Source organism: Cyclopterus lumpus, chromosome 9 (genome assembly GCF_009769545.1).
Source record: "Cyclopterus lumpus isolate fCycLum1 chromosome 9, fCycLum1.pri, whole genome shotgun sequence".
Classification (NCBI taxonomy): domain Eukaryota; kingdom Metazoa; phylum Chordata; class Actinopteri; order Perciformes; family Cyclopteridae; genus Cyclopterus; species Cyclopterus lumpus.
Genome location: NC_046974.1, coordinates 13,429,739 through 13,447,880, shown reverse-complemented (window position 1 = coordinate 13,447,880; position 18,142 = coordinate 13,429,739). Strand labels below are relative to the sequence as shown.

The 18,142-nt window shown below is 43.2% G+C and overlaps 1 protein-coding gene across 1 annotated transcript; it reads left to right on the top strand.

Annotated features, from left to right (window-relative positions):
* The first annotated feature begins 3,722 nt into the window (after nt 1-3,722).
* Nucleotides 3,723-14,006, top strand: LOC117736312 (rho-related BTB domain-containing protein 2-like). The gene is made up of 10 exons (XM_034541562.1): nt 3,723-3,784; nt 5,588-5,789; nt 5,952-6,055; nt 6,137-6,322; nt 6,422-7,362; nt 7,467-7,585; nt 7,851-8,001; nt 8,105-8,193; nt 9,537-9,642; nt 10,194-14,006. The coding sequence occupies exons 1-10, from the start codon at nt 3,723-3,725 to the stop codon at nt 10,397-10,399; spliced, it is 2,166 nt and encodes a 721-aa protein (XP_034397453.1). The 3' UTR covers nt 10,400-14,006.
* The last annotated feature ends 4,136 nt before the right edge of the window (nt 14,007-18,142 follow it).

Genomic DNA, 18,142 nt, shown 5'->3' with positions numbered 1-18,142 from the left:
AGAGAAAGAAACAAGATCACCGGCAGCAACTGTAGTGCGACTATCTGAATGGTTCAAGAGATCCCAATCTATCTGGACTGCGGCACAGAGTTCACTTTAAAGCTGCTGTCAATAGCATTTACACATTGATCCCTCACTTCTGATATTGCACAATATATAGGTTAAGTCTGGCAGATCAGCATCCATGCTTAACCATAAATCTCAAGTTTAAGTAGGAAATGTCCACTGTTATCATTTCTTCACCTCCACTTATAATTATAATAAGAAAAGAGTTTGCTGAACATTATATCCCATTCGCTCTATATTAGCACGTGTTCAATTATACGGCTGTGCAGATTTCTTATTTTAATTTGCTCATAAGTTCCAAAAAACATGTAAAGTATCAATTATGTATACATTATATTACTATTATGATAAATATGATCACTTCTATGAGGGATGTGTTACAGTAGATTATAAGGTGTCATTAATTGGAAACCCAGTGTAACAATATAATACTGTTGTACTGTAACTGTTATCGAAAAATAGGTTACGGTTAATAGTACATGCCTCTTAAAGTTACCAATATTTTTCCTGTTCCATGAGTAATGTCTTTATCCATTTTGGGGAGCAACATACTGTTTCTTTACATTAAAGGAACACTTTCATTGAGTTGTTTTCATCTTACATTGTTACAGCCTGTTTAAGTGAACACATAATAAAACAATTAATCAATGCTGATAGATAAAGGAGTGATGATAATAGCAAGCCTACTGCTTCGTATAAACAGTACAAACATGCTAACAACCTAGTGAAAAGTGGCTCAATGAGCAAGACTAAAAACTAAGAGGTTATTCAAAGACAGCGGCACAGTGTCACCTCACAGTAAGAGGGCACCACATTTGATCCTGCTGGCCTTCTTTGTGGAGTTTGCATGGCTTTCTCCGGATCCTCCAGCTTCCTCCCATAGTCCAAAGAAATGCAGGTTAGGTTCATATTTGACTCTAAATTGCCTTGAGGTGTGAACATAAGCATGAGTAATTGTCTGTCTCTCTATCAGCCTGATGACATGTCCAGGATGTACCCTGCTTCGCTTAATGTCAGCTGGGATCGGCTCCAGCTCTGAATACTTGTGTTTCATATTTTGGTTCATATTCAGGTACCGCTCTTACATGAATAGTATTACTTAGAGCTATAGCTTCCACATCTCAGATTTCTATTTATTCAGTAGAAGAACCCTCACTTACAACACAAATGCTACAATATGTTATTATATAATGATGTAATGTGTTGCAGTACAAATGCTTTACTTCAGTTTCCATGTATCTTTGTTTTGAAGAGAATTGTTCCACCCGTTGGTCTGTTTTTATATCTGTTTGTGTTGTGGTTGAGTTTTGAGGAGAGGATAGAGGGGAATGTAAAGTAGACCGTCAGCCTCGCCTGGTGGATCAGAGTGGACAATACAGTTACAGTAAACAGGCTTTACATAGGTTTATAGGGAAGAGTTTATCAGTACCGCACCAAAAGTGCATGTAACTATACTTGAACTGGTTGGTATCACTTTGTAAAGCTGAAATACTGTGTTCACTGAGAAAAGTAATTAAATGGAATAGAAAATGCAATAGGATATTAATCTGTAGATGTATTTCCCCATAATGATGCTTGCTGTTGAGGCATTTATTCCACAATGCATTCAGTGCAGCGTTGGCACAAATGTTTTAAAATGTGCAAGTATAAATGTCAACTAATTGGATCGGCTTGGTCCGACAAACTTATGGTGTACAAACACTGGATTGCATTGTTAGACTGTGTAATGTGAATGACGTAGTTCAGGGCAATGCAGAGTGACGGAAGGAAAAGATAAACCAACCAAGAATTGCATTTATTGCAGATTAAAGCCTTCCTAAAGTTAAACCACATCATCTGAGGCTGTGAAGACAGAATTACTGAATCAAAATATAGTGGAAAATAACCTATTTTTAACAGACAAAACCTGCCATCATCAGTGCACTATGGCTGTCAGTTCCTGTGAGTGCTGAGTGTCCTTTTATTTATCACAGACTTTTAAATCCCAACCATGGCAACTCATTTCTTTGCTTTGCATCCTGAGGTTGAGTTATCTCAGCAGTAACTGCTTTGCCCTAAAGTGCTAAGCAATAACTAAACTGCCAACAAGAGCTACATTTGTCAAAACTTTTATATACAAGAAATAAGCCATTTTCTTAATTGTTAACACCGTACTCGTGATGAATATGTATCTAAGTAATTCAGTAGCCTGTTTGATGATTGCAATGTGGCATTGACGCAGTTCTTCTCAAACAATCTTTTTTAGTATTGAAAATGTAATTATCACAAAAACAGGGATTCATAGTGATTTAATCACTCTGAATTAACGTGTTGGTCTTTATTAACCAAACATTTTAGTAATGTATAAGAAATAACATTTAAGGATCAAACATACCATGTACATTTCATGTAATTTATTTGTAATCAATAACACAACTACTGCAGGAGATTTCATGCAAATTTCAAATTTTTGTATTTAAGGTTTTCTCCAAACCCATGAGAGGAACTATGCAATCATGAATGCTAAATTTACATTACATTACATGTCATTTAGCTGAGACTTTTATCTAAAGCGACTTACAATAAGTGCATTCAACCGAGTACAAACTCAGAACAACAAGAATCAAGAAAGTACAATTTCTTCAAGAAAGCCAAACTACAAAATGCTATAAGTATTTAAGTGCCACTGAAATTCTAAAATATGATAAAATATGTTTTTCATTCAAGGTATAATTTAAAGTACAACAAATAGTGATTTTTGTACCATATTAGCTTATTTAAAACTCAACAGCCATCATGACTCATGCTTTTCTTTTTTTTTATAACCCTCTGAAATGTCATAATGATAAATAGATCCAATCAAATACTTTTATTATTGATTTGACAGCCATCATCTGATTCCATTTGTATACAATGTGTGTAATGTGTCTGTCACACATGCACCCATTATGTATATGTACGTGTAGGCTATACTGTACACACACACACACACACACACACGCACACGCACACGCACACACACACACACGCGCACACACACACACACACACACACACACGCACACACAGTAAGGTTAATCACTAGCTGAGTCTTAACTCAAATAAAGTAGACCCGCCCCTTGATACAACACTGTCAGTTAACATTATCTGATCATTCGTGCTGAAATATTGCAGCACTAATTATACACGTTATTTAACCCAGCCTGACTTCACGAGGGGCGTATAATGTATTTCATTACAATCACAACACAAACATACTGTACACTGTGCAAAGTAGTCTGCTCCAGAGTATTGTAAGGTAGGTACAACAACAACAAACCGCGCTGGGCTGCAGGCGGTCTATCCGGGCGGCTGAGGAGCTTTGCAATGAGATGTGTGCGACTTTAAAGTGGATCAGTGTTTTGTAATGAATGGGTTTTTTTCGTCGCTGCCTGCCTATTATTAGCTACGGAGGCCTTACAGTAAGTGGAGGTGGTTCCATGACGGTCAGGCTGCAGCGCTGCATCGCACCGACAGGCTTCACATCAGCGTTCGTATGTTTGGCAATGCAATCGGACTAATCGCACTGATCCAGTTATTTGAAAGGTTTGCGGTTGGCCGCCTCTTTCTGAACACTTGTTCACCTTGCCTTGAAGATGAAGTTAAAAACGAGCTGCCGTCAGGTGCAACCCGCATCCGATGGAGCCCTGCTTTTTATCTCGTTCATCGACCAACCCGATGCATCACTTCCTTATGTTGCGGTAAGAGGGGCGTAACGTATTTCCTGCAAAGGAAACAAATGGGTTTTATTTCCTTATCGCTGATTTCATTTATTGGTTGTTGTTGCGATGGACGCGCAGCCGGATAAACAGGCTCAAGAGTCAGTGACGGCGTGTTACATAAGATGTGATGCAGCAGAGCCTCATGACTAGTGTCTCGGTGGTGGTGGTGGGACTGTTCGGTCCTTCTGGTAGGATATGCACAATTGTATCATCTTTGTTGAGGATGATAATTGAAGCTGCAAGCTTATGAATGGCGATTTGATTAGGAGTATATTCTAAAAACGGTGTACGGATTAGAGTATCTGGCCATATTAAAATTATGAATTAGTTCGGGAGTTGCGCAGTGTAGCCTGTAACCGGAAAATGCATATGAATGAGCATTATTAAAGGCAGTGTGTCTATGTAATGTCACACAGGCCCAGCTTAAGATCAGCCCGTCAGATGCTTTTTTATATAGCCTACCTAAATGGAGGAGAGACCTAACCTATAGGGATGCAGCTCGGGCAGTCAACGAAAGGCTGGTTTTATGAATGGCTGCAGACGTCAGGAAAAAATCATAGTAACCCGTATAGTGACACATCAAAATGTGAAATCCTGCTTCAAGAAAAAAAACTGTTTCTTAATGTCATCATAGAGAACCAGGCATGTAATGGCTTCAGTGTAGTTGACCATTGGTGATGCTTTAAGAAGGGGACCAGCTCTTTCTTTAAAGCAGCTCCTTGAGTCTGAGGCAGAGGGACACGAACACAGGAGGATCTGACCTCATTCACAAGAAGTTTGCACTATTTGATAATCTAATGACTGCTCTGATCAAAAGCTGTAATTTCCTGTGCAGTAAGTCTTTCAAGGGGTAGGATGCTGGAACAAAACTCAAATGGAGTATTGGAGCATATAGCGACTAAAGATCTATTCCAAGATATGACAAAAGCTTGGACATTACACAACCCAGAGTTTGTGTCTGTGCGCTGTGGTGGCATAACTAATAACTAAAATAAGGCAACAGCACTTGCAGTTATAACTATCACGTTTATATGCTGCTGTTTTTCTAGAATAAGAAAAAAACATGATTGTGATCATGATTTTAATGATATAGGCTGTGACAAACCGAGACACAGGCTGCAGTTCCCTTGGAAACCATGGCGGCTACCTAAATTATCCACCATTTTCAAGAGACAGAAATGGTCTATTTACCTATTGCGTCCATTTCATTTATTGAATGCGGATTTGTGGATGTCAAATCTTAAGTGCTAATTGAAATTAATTAGGTTCTGATGATTGAAGCTGCTAAAAGCTTTAAGGTAAGGTTGTTTGCATTGTCAATGGGGAAAGGTATTTTGGCTTGCAGATGGTTGGAAATAGAGTAAGAATTGTATCAGCCTTTATTTACCCATAGTGGATAAGCAAAGCACTTTATTTTTAAATGGATTATTGTTTTGGAGTGTGCTTTTCATTACAATTTAACTAAAATGTTTCTTTATTGTGCACTAAAGGTTGAGTTACAAAATATAAGGATCCCCAAAAACATCCTTCTCCTTTTTGTGAGCTTTTCCCTTTAAAAAATATTCTATATCAGAAGCAAGAACAGGGAACTTGTGAATGGGCACAGGGAAGTCACAAGACCATCCATTGATAACTCTGCAGGCAGAGCGAGCAGTGCAGATGAGGAGGAATCACAGTGTCTAATATCCCTATTGATCGATGTTCCTGTACTGTGCATATTGTCCTGCACAGAAGGATTTCAGGTGCTGATGCAGTTTTCTGTGCTTCTTTGTATTTTGACAGGTCCCAGCAGACAGATTCTGATATGGACTATGAGAGGCCTAACGTTGAAACTATCAAGTGTGTGGTGGTGGGAGACAATGCAGTCGGAAAGACCCGCCTTATCTGTGCCCGGGCCTGCAATGCCACACTGACTCAGTACCAATTACTCGCTACACATGTGCCCACAGTCTGGGCAATTGACCAGTACAGAGTATGCCAAGAGGTAAGTTTGCAAGCGCATTACTTTTTCAACATTTAAATCTCTGGTCATTCAAAATATATACACAAATAAAACAAAAAATGTGCCTCATATACACAGTTAGCTGGAAGCATTCACACTAATGAATTACAGGAATTAAATATCCCTGAATGTGTCTCTTATTAGGTATTAGAGCGCTCCAGAGATGTGGTGGATGAAGTCAGCGTGTCTCTTCGTCTCTGGGATACTTTTGGAGACCATCATAAGGACCGGCGTTTTGCATACGGCAGGTAAGATATTGTCAAGATAAATTTAAGTCTACCAATGCGTGATCTGGTGCTGAGTGAATTTCTCCTGCATCTTTGCTTCAGGTCTGATGTGGTGGTACTGTGCTTCTCAATCGCCAACCCCAACTCTCTATACCATGTGAAGACCATGTGGTACCCTGAGATCAAGCACTTCTGCCCCCGTGCTCCTGTCATCTTGGTTGGCTGTCAGCTGGACCTGCGCTATGCAGACCTGGAGGCAGTGAACAGGGCACGGAGGCCCTTAGCTAGGTAGTGGGACTTATGTTTGAACGAAACTCAAAGAGATTGTTTGAGATTTACTCTTTTCTAGTGCCAAAATTGTCTCTGATATATTTTCTTGTTTTTCAGACCCATTAAATACAATGAGATTCTTCCTCCAGAGAGAGGCCGGGAGGTGGCCAAGGAGTTGGGCGTGCCATATTATGAAACCAGTGTTGTTGCTCAATTTGGAGTCAAGGACGTCTTTGATAATGCTATCCGAGCTGCACTCATCTCACGCCGACACTTGCAGTTTTGGAAATCTCACCTCAGAAATGTTCAGCGGCCTCTCCTTCAGGCACCCTTCCTACCACCAAAACCTCCCCCGCCTATAATCACTGTGCCTCCTCCCCCAACCACCACAGAAGAGCATCCGGTCGGTCTTCTGGAGGACCCACACTGTGCTGATGTCATCCTGGTCCTGCAGGAGCGACAGAAAATCTTTGCACACAAGATATACTTGGCGACATCCTCTTCCAAGTTCTATGACCTCTTTATAATGGACACACATAATGAGGAGACTGAAAGGCCCTCTCGTGGCCCCCTCTCTGGCAGAGAGCTGCTGATGCGTGCTGCAAGCTTTGATGTTTGCGAACTTAGCGACGATGGAGACAGGGCCAACCTGAGGGCCTGCACCAGTGATGGAACCTTGAAAGACTCTGACGGGGCCCGACGAGGCCGGCTGCTGTCTTCGTGGAGCCGAGCCTTTGTCAGTATCCAGGAGGAGCTGGTAGATGACCCCGTCACTTACAGCCCCAGGCCCATGACTGTAGTGCACATGGACCAGTCCATGCAGCTCGGTCCTTTCCGAGCAGTGCTTCGCTACCTGTACACAGGTCAGCTAGACGAGAATGAGAAAGAGCTAATGCACATTGCACACATTGCTGAGCTGCTGGAGGTCTTTGACCTGCGGATGATGGTGGCAAACATACTCAACAATGAAGCCTTCATGAACCAAGAAATCACCAAAGCCTTCCATGTACGGCGCACAAACAGAGTCAAAGAGTGTTTGGCCAAAGGCACCTTTTCTGGTGAGTTGAAATCATTCATCGGCAATTGCTCTGGTGTTCTGCTTGAAATCGAGTGAATGCAGGTTTAAGTAATGTGTTATCTGTGTCTCACCTCTGCATTATAGATGTAGTATTCAAGCTAGATGATGGGACAATCATGGCCCACAAGCCTTTACTCATCTCTAGCTGTGATTGGATGGCAGCTATGTTTGGCGGGCCTTTTGTGGAGAGCTGCACCAAAGAGGTAAGTCAAACAACATCACTGGTTTATTGGGCTGTGAAATCAGACCAACAGAGCTCAAGAACACATCAAATCTGCAGCTGAAGCTCAACTGAAAAAGTGAATCCTAATTTTGATAACAATTAAGATTTTCTTAAATTGTATCTTCATTGTATCATACAAATATAAAAGTAAAATGTAGATTTCTTCTTGTTTTTCAAAAAAAATAAAAGCACTGCAACATTGTTGGGCCTGTAAGTCCTGACTGTCACATGTTCCTGTTTCTAAGGTGCTGTTTCCAAACACAACTCGCAGCTGTATGAGGGCTGTGCTAGAATATCTCTACACAGGGCGGTTTTGTTCTCGGGCTGACCTGGACGCAATGGAGCTCATTGTTCTTGCCAATCGTCTTTGCCTCCCCCACTTGGTTGCACTTACAGGTACTACATTTGGTTTAGTTATATACCCTGTAAACCACAGGATTGTATTACACAAAGCCATTCTGGTATTGTAAACAGTGACTAGCTGTTATGTTTCTTTCAGAGCTCTACACAGTAACAGTATTGACGGAGGCAGCGATGATGGGGACTGACAATGATGGAGACGTGCTTGTGTACTTGGACATGGCTCAGGTAGTATGACCTGTCAATCATCAGTAAACATGGACGTCACTGAACGCTCTTATATTAGGATTTGGCAAAATTTGAATTGAATTGAATTTTATGAATGAGGGCATTTCTCAGGGAGAGCTGCTCTGAAGGCTGAAATAATCTTTACTCCTCAAAGGTGGAGCCAAAGAAACTCTTTCAGAGTGCAAGTCAGCTATTTGGCAACATGAATGGCACCAGATCTTTGGGGAAGTGAGCATTTAGGACATACTGAAGGAGTTAGACACAGCATTTGACCTGATCTCATCATTCAGCTGCATTTTTGCTTCAGCTCTAACGCTTTAGTGTCATATGCATACAAAGCTGTATTACTAACCGGGCAAAGATGCTCGGGAGCCACATGTTCATTTTGATTCTTTGTTCATTTCTTTGGTAATATGTACCACTAAAGCACAATCATGAGATATAAATTGAAAAGGGACAGGTCTTTAATTTCCTGCATTTTTCTATCTAATCTTGACTAGTGTCCTAAAGAGGAGTCATGTGTGTACTTTCTCAGTTGCCATACTAATGCCAGCATGCTAAAATTAGGATGCAGATGTTGGTATGAAGGTGAAAGAATCAGTGAAGATTCCGAGTGCAGCTGATGAGCCCCTTAAATTAATTCAATATATCTAACAAAGAACAGCTTCAACTGATCCACAGCAATGAATTGCTGCAGCTGAAGTTGATGGACGTTAAAGAAACTCTCAGAGAATTTACAGGTATGGAGCCATGTCTGACCAAGCAGATGTGAACATGGCAATCTGAACTCGAGGTCACCCAAAATGGCCACTGTACTCTTGTCAAATATGAATACAAGTTGTCATGCATTAATGGCGGCTGCACTGTTGTTGGTGTAGTGGCTAGCACTGTCACCTTAAAGCAACAGGGGCCCGGGTTCTGGGCAGTCTTTCTGTGTGGAGTTTGCATGTTCTCCCTGTGTCAGCTTGGGTTCAACTCTGGCTTCCTCCCACAGTCCGAAGACATGCAGCTCATGTTAATTGGACTCTAAATTGCCCTTACAGTAGGTGTGAATGTGAGTGTGAATGGTTGTCTGTCTCTATATGTGCCCTGCGATGGACTGGCAACCTGTCCAGGGTGAACCCCGCTTTCGCCCAATGTTCGGCTCCAGCGCCCCGCGACCCTAAATTGGATAAGCGGTTCGGATAATGGAATGGAATAAATTAATGGATTTTTTTGTCCCGCCTATTTAGGTTTAGCTCAAATAATGTTGTGTCTTCACCAAAAGCAACAGCAAAACTCCACAGCGAACAAAAACAGTCCACAAATACAGAAATGACAAATAATGACTTGTATGTGTACAGTTCCACGGCGCCCAACAGCTCACTGGCTGGTGTCTTCACCACATCTGCACCAACTACAACAGTGTCTGCCGCAAGTTTCCCCGAGAGATGAAGGCCAAGTCTACAGGTAACACACATGTGATCTTATAGTACACTGGTGAGCTTAAATACCCTCACATCCATAAAAACATTAACCTGACTGTATGCTCCAAATTGGCCACACACACATGTAACATTTTGTAATACTCTTTAAGGAAAGTTAGCCATGAAATCTGTAAAAGCAGATTAACCTTGGTTGGCTCATACCACATCTATAAGATAATATTCAGTTGTTAGTGTTCAGTCGTTAGGTCTAGTGTTTAAAAACAATCATTAATTACAGTAGGCTTTACAATAGCTTTTACCTTCATGAATGTTGTTATTGTTGCTGTTTTACATGATGTTTTACATGATGGACTATGTTTCTATATTAAAATATAGTTTTAACCGTTACACACTTAAAGATTTTTTTCTCTGAATTGTATTTCTAGTACAATTATTATTGTGAAAAACGTGCATGTATCACAAAGATCTGTTTCTTCCAACTTACTTATTTGTATTGCAATTTCTTACTGTAGCTGTAAAAACCAACGTGGGGAAATTCCTACTAAATTCCTAAAACAGATTATTCTGATGCAGAAAACCAAGAATACTTTGAGAAACATCGCTGGCCACCTGTGTGGTATCTGAAAGAGGACGACCACTACCAAAGAGCACGCAAAGAGCGTGACAAGGAGGACTACCTGTACCAGAGACGGCAATGCAAACGCAAGTGGCTCTTCTGGAACCTTCCCTCCTCCCCTAACTCAAACTCTTCTTCTTCTGGCTCATCTGCTGTCATCTGACCAAGTGGTAAGACCAGGTCTACTTTGAAGTACATCAGCGTGGATGCGAGTTGGAAAAGATACAATAGAAGATAAGCACCACTGGCTATGTACGGCCCAATTATTCAGGCACATAGTCTCTCCTCCTGTTTGTTTGCCACTGCAGTCAGATTCCTCCAGGTCTGCAAGCTCAGCTCAAGTTCGCAATTTAAAATACTGAGTTTTGTTCCTTTTGATTTTTAGCTTGGTGTACACAAGACTCAAACCTCAGTGACAAATGGCACAGTGTAATTGCCGCAAATAACAATTCATATTGATTGTTGTATGTTTTAAAAATAGGACTCTGCTGGCACAGAACTTTCCACATATGACTATAATGATTAGAATCACAATCATCTTTATTGTATGCGTATGCATAAAATAAATTTGACTGTTTTTTCCTTTGCTCCCAACGTACATATACATGTCATCAATTATCGTGAACTGATAACCAAGTGCTGCTTATCAGCTGCAACAACCAGCAATTAAACGCAGAACTTTACAGTCTCAGATGAATAACACTTTGCCTTTGAGTGTTTGTACAATCTACCAAACTATGTGTACAGTATGATCTTGTCAACAGGATGTAACGATAGTATCGCCTGCCAGGAATCAATGATTCAAGACATTCACTAACCGTACAGATAAAAGCATAAGGGAAATTACTGGCAAGTTTCAATTCTGTTTATTTGTGTACAGTCATTTTATTTGTAATGGTTTGTGTACGGCTTGCACAGCTAAAAGTGATGTGAGTCTGGACACGCTCAGCATTATCGTAATGTGATCTTGTGATTTGTGGCCTCTTGTCAAAAAAGAGCTTTAGTTTACATGAATGCATTAAGTGTCCTGAGACACAAGAGTTCCCAAATCAAGGAGAATACCTATATCTTTCTGTAAAATGCCAGAAAAAACCAACCACATCCTTAATATTTCCTATGTGTTGCTTGATGAGGCTTGTTAGCACACATGTTTCCTGAGTCCTTCAGGTTTATAATTCCGTCAGCTTGATCACTGTCATCCTGAAAAGCCACACATGATGCATCTCAGAGCCAATAGCATCATTTCCAGAGCTGAAGCGACCACATGTTCATCATGTGCACCATCCCTCTGTGATGGTGTGCTTCACGTATCTGACACCGGTCTCCCCCTGACTGAGGCTACATGCAGGAGGCTTCCTCATGCCCGGGTGACGTGACCCCTACTCTTCTACACACTTCAAGCACTTTTTGGATTCTTCTCCACAGAGACACACACAGGAACATCCAGTAGCAGCGTACTGGTAAACGGCACTAAGGACGATATGGTATCATCATGGCATGCTGCGGCTGCAGACCATGGTATTTAAAATGTTTAAAAAAAAAAAAGAAGGTTGTGGAAATGATTGAGGTAAAATTATTTTTCTTTATTTATGTTTTTTTTTTTTTTTTAAAGATTGTCATCTACTGTTGAACTTGATTGTATGATGGACTGGAGCGTTATTTGGATTTGAAGCATGGTGCTGAGGGAAGATGGGTAGTGTTGTAAATTGTACAAAATATCATATGAACCGTAATCAACGTGCATCACTGATGTGCTGTTACCTAATATCTTGAACTGCAGGCAGTGAGCAGAATTGTACAGTATTACTGGGTAATACATATAGTGAATATAGAATTAACTTGCATTTAGTTACTGTGCAGCTACAAACTGTTGTTGAAAATATCTGAATATTGTGCTAACCTCCAGTTACATCTATGATATCCTGCAGAATACATGCACATTACAGGCAGTTCAAACCAATAGTTGAATAAGGTTCCAGTGCAAGGTAAAGTAGATACATGTTATATAAATGACTTGTTGGTTAATCCATAAAACACGTCATTGTTATTAAAAAAAGTATTATGACAGCATACGTTAAAGGAAGGCTAGCTTAATCCTACATATGCATGGTTAGACTTTTCCATGTAATTCATGTCGAGACAGATATTAGAGCCCAACAAAGAGCTTAAAATGATTAAGTGGTTTGAATCAATTCAGTGACCAAATCAGTTTCTGCTGGGACTAACTTTTGACCTAATTACTACACTGCATGAAAAGGTTCGCCAAATTCTCATCTAATGTGTAAAAATATAGATATAGAGTAGTGGTGCTGGTGCTCTAAGCAGTAGCTTTGAATTGTTTCAATTACATTAACTTTTGCCTATTGATAAGTAAACATAATAACTGTAATTTTGAATATCTCATCTTTTTGGCACAAACTGTCAGACATTAGGTGGAAGGGTGAGAGCCATCCTAATTCTGAATGTTTATATTTATTAGGCCATCTGTCTAATAACTAATATTGTTCAGTTTTCAGACAAAATACAGTTGATTTTCATAGTTTAACAGCAGGAGGGTGTATATTGTTATAATTTACCTTGGTGGTGTGATTGATAGGTTTCATAGACATGCATTTCATTACTTAGTGCATTGCATTTCTCAATGAGTCCTCTGCTGATGTTTTGCATCAACAACACCTCATGCCTTAATGTACAGTGTAGTGTATGGAATCGAATGTTTAGTAGTTTTGCTGTGGTCACTGGTCTGTTTGCTCTATATTTAGTTACCATGGTGCTCTCTAGGCTGTGTGTGTGTGTATCTGTACATGTACATAATCTTTACGTATTTGGGATGTAAAGCAATCGATGTGTGATCCATGCGATGCACTTTAGTTTGAACACTGCGGAGGGTTTATGCCCTTTTAAAGCTGTAAACACAAAACCAATTAAAGACTCAGACCACCAAGGTCACACTAGACTAACATAATGACAAATCATAGATTTCTGACATTTATAATGAAATGAATGCAGGGATTTTGAATCTGTTCCATTATTTTAAAGTGGCTTTATGCTAATGATCTCCAATTTTGGAGTCTGTATAATTACCAATAATGAGACAGGGTGGCAATTGGAAGTTAGATTGTAACTCAAACATGTAAATATAAATGATGGGATGACTTGCAATTCCAACTTAGCATAGCAATTGCTACAAGCTATTGCATAGTTTAACATATAACATGTTTTTATACTATGCATATTGAAATGTCTGAATTTTGAAATTACAAACGAGCACTGCTTTTTAGTAACAGGTTCTATTCAAATTACATTAGATGATATAGAAACATCATTATTAGATATGTAGACAACATCAGGTAAAAAAATAATAATAATTACATCATAAATTACAAAGAAGTTGTCACTGAAGCCCTTTTCCATATGTTTGGGTGCTAATTTCAAGCTGCAGAGGAGCACAAACCAAAGGGAGCTTTAGCAGCACCAGGAATATAGTATATGCTGCACAATCACTACTGCATAGTTTAAGAGGCCTTGTTCAAAAATGGTTGATAATTAAATAATTAAAAAACAAAACAATTAATGAAAATAAAAGAAATTGAATTGAATGTTTTCTCAGTGTTCAAAACCTGGATGACATTTTCCTTCGTCATCAGGTATTTTTGTTCCGATGAGCAGTTTTTATTGTTTTGGAGCTGTCAATCTGACATTCTGTAGCATGTGTTCTTTGAAATGTGTAAATACTATTTACTAAATAAAAAAGAGCAATGTGTGCAGTGTTTTTGTTTTTTTGTTTTTGTTTTGTCAAATGTAACGAACCTACTGACTATGCGCAGCGCACGAGCCCACTGACCTGTGACCTCACAGGTCAGTAGGCTCGTGCGCTGCGCAGAGGCGAACCAGAAGTAGAAACCTGCAGCTAAACACAAGTGGACAACTTCTGCGAGATGGTAATGTTTATCACACAGTATTAATGTAGCTGACTTTACCCTACGAAGGCTGCAGTGTGTGTGCATTGCTATATGTAATGTCTGCGTGTCTCGAGGGACACGTGCTCATTTATAAACCACGCAGGTGCAACGTCTGATAAATAATTCATATAGACCTGTAGATTTGTTTCATTTTCAGTTATTTTTTAAAGGACACATGCCTAATATGTTCTGGTTCCATCCATCCATCCATCCATTATCACCCGCTTATCCGGGGTCGGGTCGCGGTGGCAGCAGGTTCAGCAGGCCGACCCAGGCTTCCCTCTCACCCGCAGCACTTTCCAGCTCATTCTGGGGGATCCCGAGGCGTTCCAAGGCCAGCCGGGAGATATAATCCCTCCAGCGTGTCCTCGGTCTTCCCCGGGGCCTCCTACCAGTTGGACGTGCCCGGAAAACCTCTAATGGGAGGCGTCCAGGAGGCATCCTAACTAGATGCCCGAACCACCTCAGCTGACTCCTTTCGACACGAAGGAGCAGCGACTCGACTCCAAGCTCCCCCCTGATGTCCGAGCTCCTTACCCTATCTCTAAGGCTGAGCCCGGCCACCCTACGGAGGAAGCTCATTTCGGCCGCTTGTATCCGAGATCTCGTTCTTTCGGTCACGACCCAGAGTTCGTGACCATAGGTGAGGGTTGGAACGTAGACCGACCAGTAAATGGAGAGCTTTGCCTTCCGGCTCAGCTCCCTCTTCACTAAGACGGACCGGTACAGCGCCTGTTTTACTGCTGCAGCCGCACCGATCCGCCTATCGATCTCCCGCTCCACCTTACCCTCACTCGTGAACAAGACCCCGAGATACTTGAACTCCTTCGCTTGGGGTAGGCAGTTTGCCCCCACCTGGAGGGAGCAATCCGCCGGTTTCCGGCAGAGCACCATGGCCTCAGATTTGGAGGTGCTAACTCTCATCCCTGCCGCTTCGCACTCGGCTGCAAAACGCCCCAGTGAATGCTGGAGGTCACGGTCCGAGGAGGCAAACAGGACCACATCATCCGCAAACAGCAGAGAGGCGATCCCGAGACTCCCGAACCGGATCCTCTCCGCCCCCTGGCTGCGCCTAGATATCCTGTCCATGAAGGTCACGAACAGGACCGGTGATAAAGGGCAGCCCTGGCGGAGGCCAACACCCACCGGGAACGTGTCTGACTTACTACCGAGGAGACGAACACAGCTCCTACTGCAGGCATACAGAGACCGGATGGCCCGTGCCAACGGGTCCGGCACCCCATACTCCCGCAGCACCCCCCACAAAAACCCCCGAGGGACCCGGTCGAAAGCCTTCTCCAGGTCTACAAAGCACATGTAAACTGGTTGGGCAAACTCCCAGGACCCCTCCAGTAATCTTGCGAGGGTAAAGAGCTGGTCCACTGTTCCACGACCGGGACGGAATCCGCACTGTTCGTCCTGAATCTGAGGTTCGACAAGCGGTCGGAGCCTCCTCTCCAGCACCCTGGCATAAGCTTTTCCCGGGAGGCTGAGCAGTGTGATACCTCGATAGTTCGAGCACACTCTCCGGTCCCCCTTCTTGAAGATGGGAACCACCACCCCGGTCTGCCAGTCCATGGGCACTGTTCCCGACCCCCATGCGACACTGAAAAGGCGTGTCAACCAAGACAGCCCAACAATGTCCAGCGCTTTCAGCATCTCAGGGCGGATCTCATCCACCCCTGGCGCCTTGCCACCAAGGAGCTTTTTGACTACCTTAGCGACCTCTGCCAGGGATATGGGTGAATCCACCCCAAAGTCTTCCGGCGCTGCCCCCTCTCCGGGGGACATGTTGGCCGGGTTTAGGAGTTCCTCAAAGTGCTCTTTCCACCGCCCGACGATGTCCCCAGTCCGGGTCAGCAGTTCCCCCCCCCTGCTGAGAACAGCCTGGGGTAGACCCTGCTTTCCCTTCCTGAGCCGTCGGATGGTTTGCCAGAACTTCCTTGAGGCCAACCGAAAGTCCTTCTCCATGGCCTCCCCGAACTCCTCCCATGCCCGAGTTTTAGCCTCCGCGACCATCGTCGCTGCAGCCCTTTTGGCCCGCCGGTACCCGTCAGCTGCTTCAGGAGACCCCTGGGCCAGCCAGGCCCGAAAGGCCTCCTTCTTCAGTTTGACGGCTACCCTCACCCCCGGTGTCCACCACCGGGTTCTAGGGTTGCCGCCACGACAAGCACCGATGACCTTCCGGCCACAGCCCCGAGCAGCCGCGTCCACAATAGAGGCTTTGAACAAGATCCACTCGGATTCCATGTCCCCAGCCTCCCTCGGGATTTGTGAGAAGTTCTTCCGGAGGTGGGAGTTGAAGACCTCCCGGACAGGATCCTCTGCCAGACGTTCCCAGTTCACCCTCACTACACGTTTGGGCTTGCCAGGTCTCTCTAGCCGAGTCCCCCGCCATCTGATCCAACTCACCACCAGGTGGTGATCAGTTGACAGCTCTGCTCCTCTCTTCACCCGAGTGTCCAAGACATACGGCCGCAGATCAGATGATACGATTACAAAGTCGATCATTGATCTCCGGCCTAAGGTGTTCTGGTACCAGGTACACTTATGAGCCACCTTATGTTCGAACATGGTGTTCGTTATGGACAAACTGTGGCTAGCACAGAAGTCCAACAACAAAACACCATTCGGGTTCAGATCGGGCAAGCCGTTCCTCCCAATCACGCCCCGCCAGGTTTCTCTGTCATTGCCCACGTGAGCGTTGAAGTCTCCCAGGAGAACTATGGAGTCGGCAGGCGGCGCCCTTTCCAGGACCCCTCCCACCGACTCCAAGAAGGCCGGATACTCCGAAATGCTGTTCGGTGCATAAGCACAAACAACAGTCAGAGCCTTACTCCCCGCAACCCGTAGGCGCAGGGAGGCGACCCTCTCGTTCCCCGGGGAAAACTCCAACACAGCGGCGCTCAGCCGGGGGCTCGTGAGTATCCCCACTCCCGCCCGGCGCCTCTCACCCTGGGCAACTCCAGAAAAGGACAAAGTCCAACCCTTCTCCAGGAGCTTGGTTCCAGAGCCCATGCTGTGCGTGGAGGTGAGCCCAACTATATCTAGCTGGTACCGCTCCACCTCCTGCACCAGCTCCGGCTCTTTCCCCGCTAGTGAGGTGACGTTCCACGTCCCTAGAGCTAGTCTATGCTGCCGCCGATCGGCCCGCCCAGGTCTCCCGCCTGGCCCGCCGCCCGGTCTACATAGCACCCGACCCCGATAATTCACCCTGCGGGTGGTGGGTCCACAGGGTGACAGCTGCTCCATGTTGTTCTTTCGGGCTGAGCCCGACCAGGCCCCATGGGCGAAAGCCCGGCCACCAGACGCTCGCCGACGAGCTCCCCTCCTGGGTCTGGCTCCGGGAGGGTCCCCCGGTTTCCCTTGTCCGGGCAAGGTGGTTCTGGTTCCATTATTTAAAATGAGGTTTAGGTTTCCTGCTTTTCTTTGACTTGTATTATATTATATTCAATATTATCATTGTTTTTAATTAGTTTGGAATTGTTGTTCAGACTAAATAACACTTTAAAGAAGGGCATCTTTGACTTAAGGAACTTTAAACAATTGTCGACATCTTGTAAACCAAACAATAACTCAATTAATCAGCCAGGTAATTCATGTTAGTTGCAAACCTAAATTAAAACATTAATCAGATTAGATGTTACTTTATTCATCCCCAGGGGGAAATTACGTGTAGCAGCAGCAAACATGTTTACAAATATACAATACAATGAAATAAAATGGCAGGGCATATTACATTTAAGAATTTAAATAATAAAAAATAAAAATAAAAGTGTATACAGTGTATCTAAAGTATAAAGTGACAGCGGTGCAAGGTTTATTGATGTTCATTTGAGGAGGATCTTAATTAATAAGTACCTCGGTTTCAGTTACTCTCCACCACTGGCAAACACAATTTGTATATATCATTCACGAATTATACTGCTGGACAGATGAGTGAC

Excerpts from the sequence above, each read along its gene's own strand:
- LOC117736312 (XM_034541562.1), top strand. The coding sequence starts at position 3,723 with ATGGAGCCCTGCTTTTTATCTCGTTCATCGACCAACCCGATGCATCAC. Across the intron at positions 6,056-6,136 it reads CGGCGTTTTGCATACGGCAG|GTCTGATGTGGTGGTACTGT; the intron begins GTAAGATATTGT and ends TCTTTGCTTCAG. Across the intron at positions 9,643-10,193 it reads GATGAAGGCCAAGTCTACAG|AAAACCAAGAATACTTTGAG; the intron begins GTAACACACATG and ends ATTCTGATGCAG.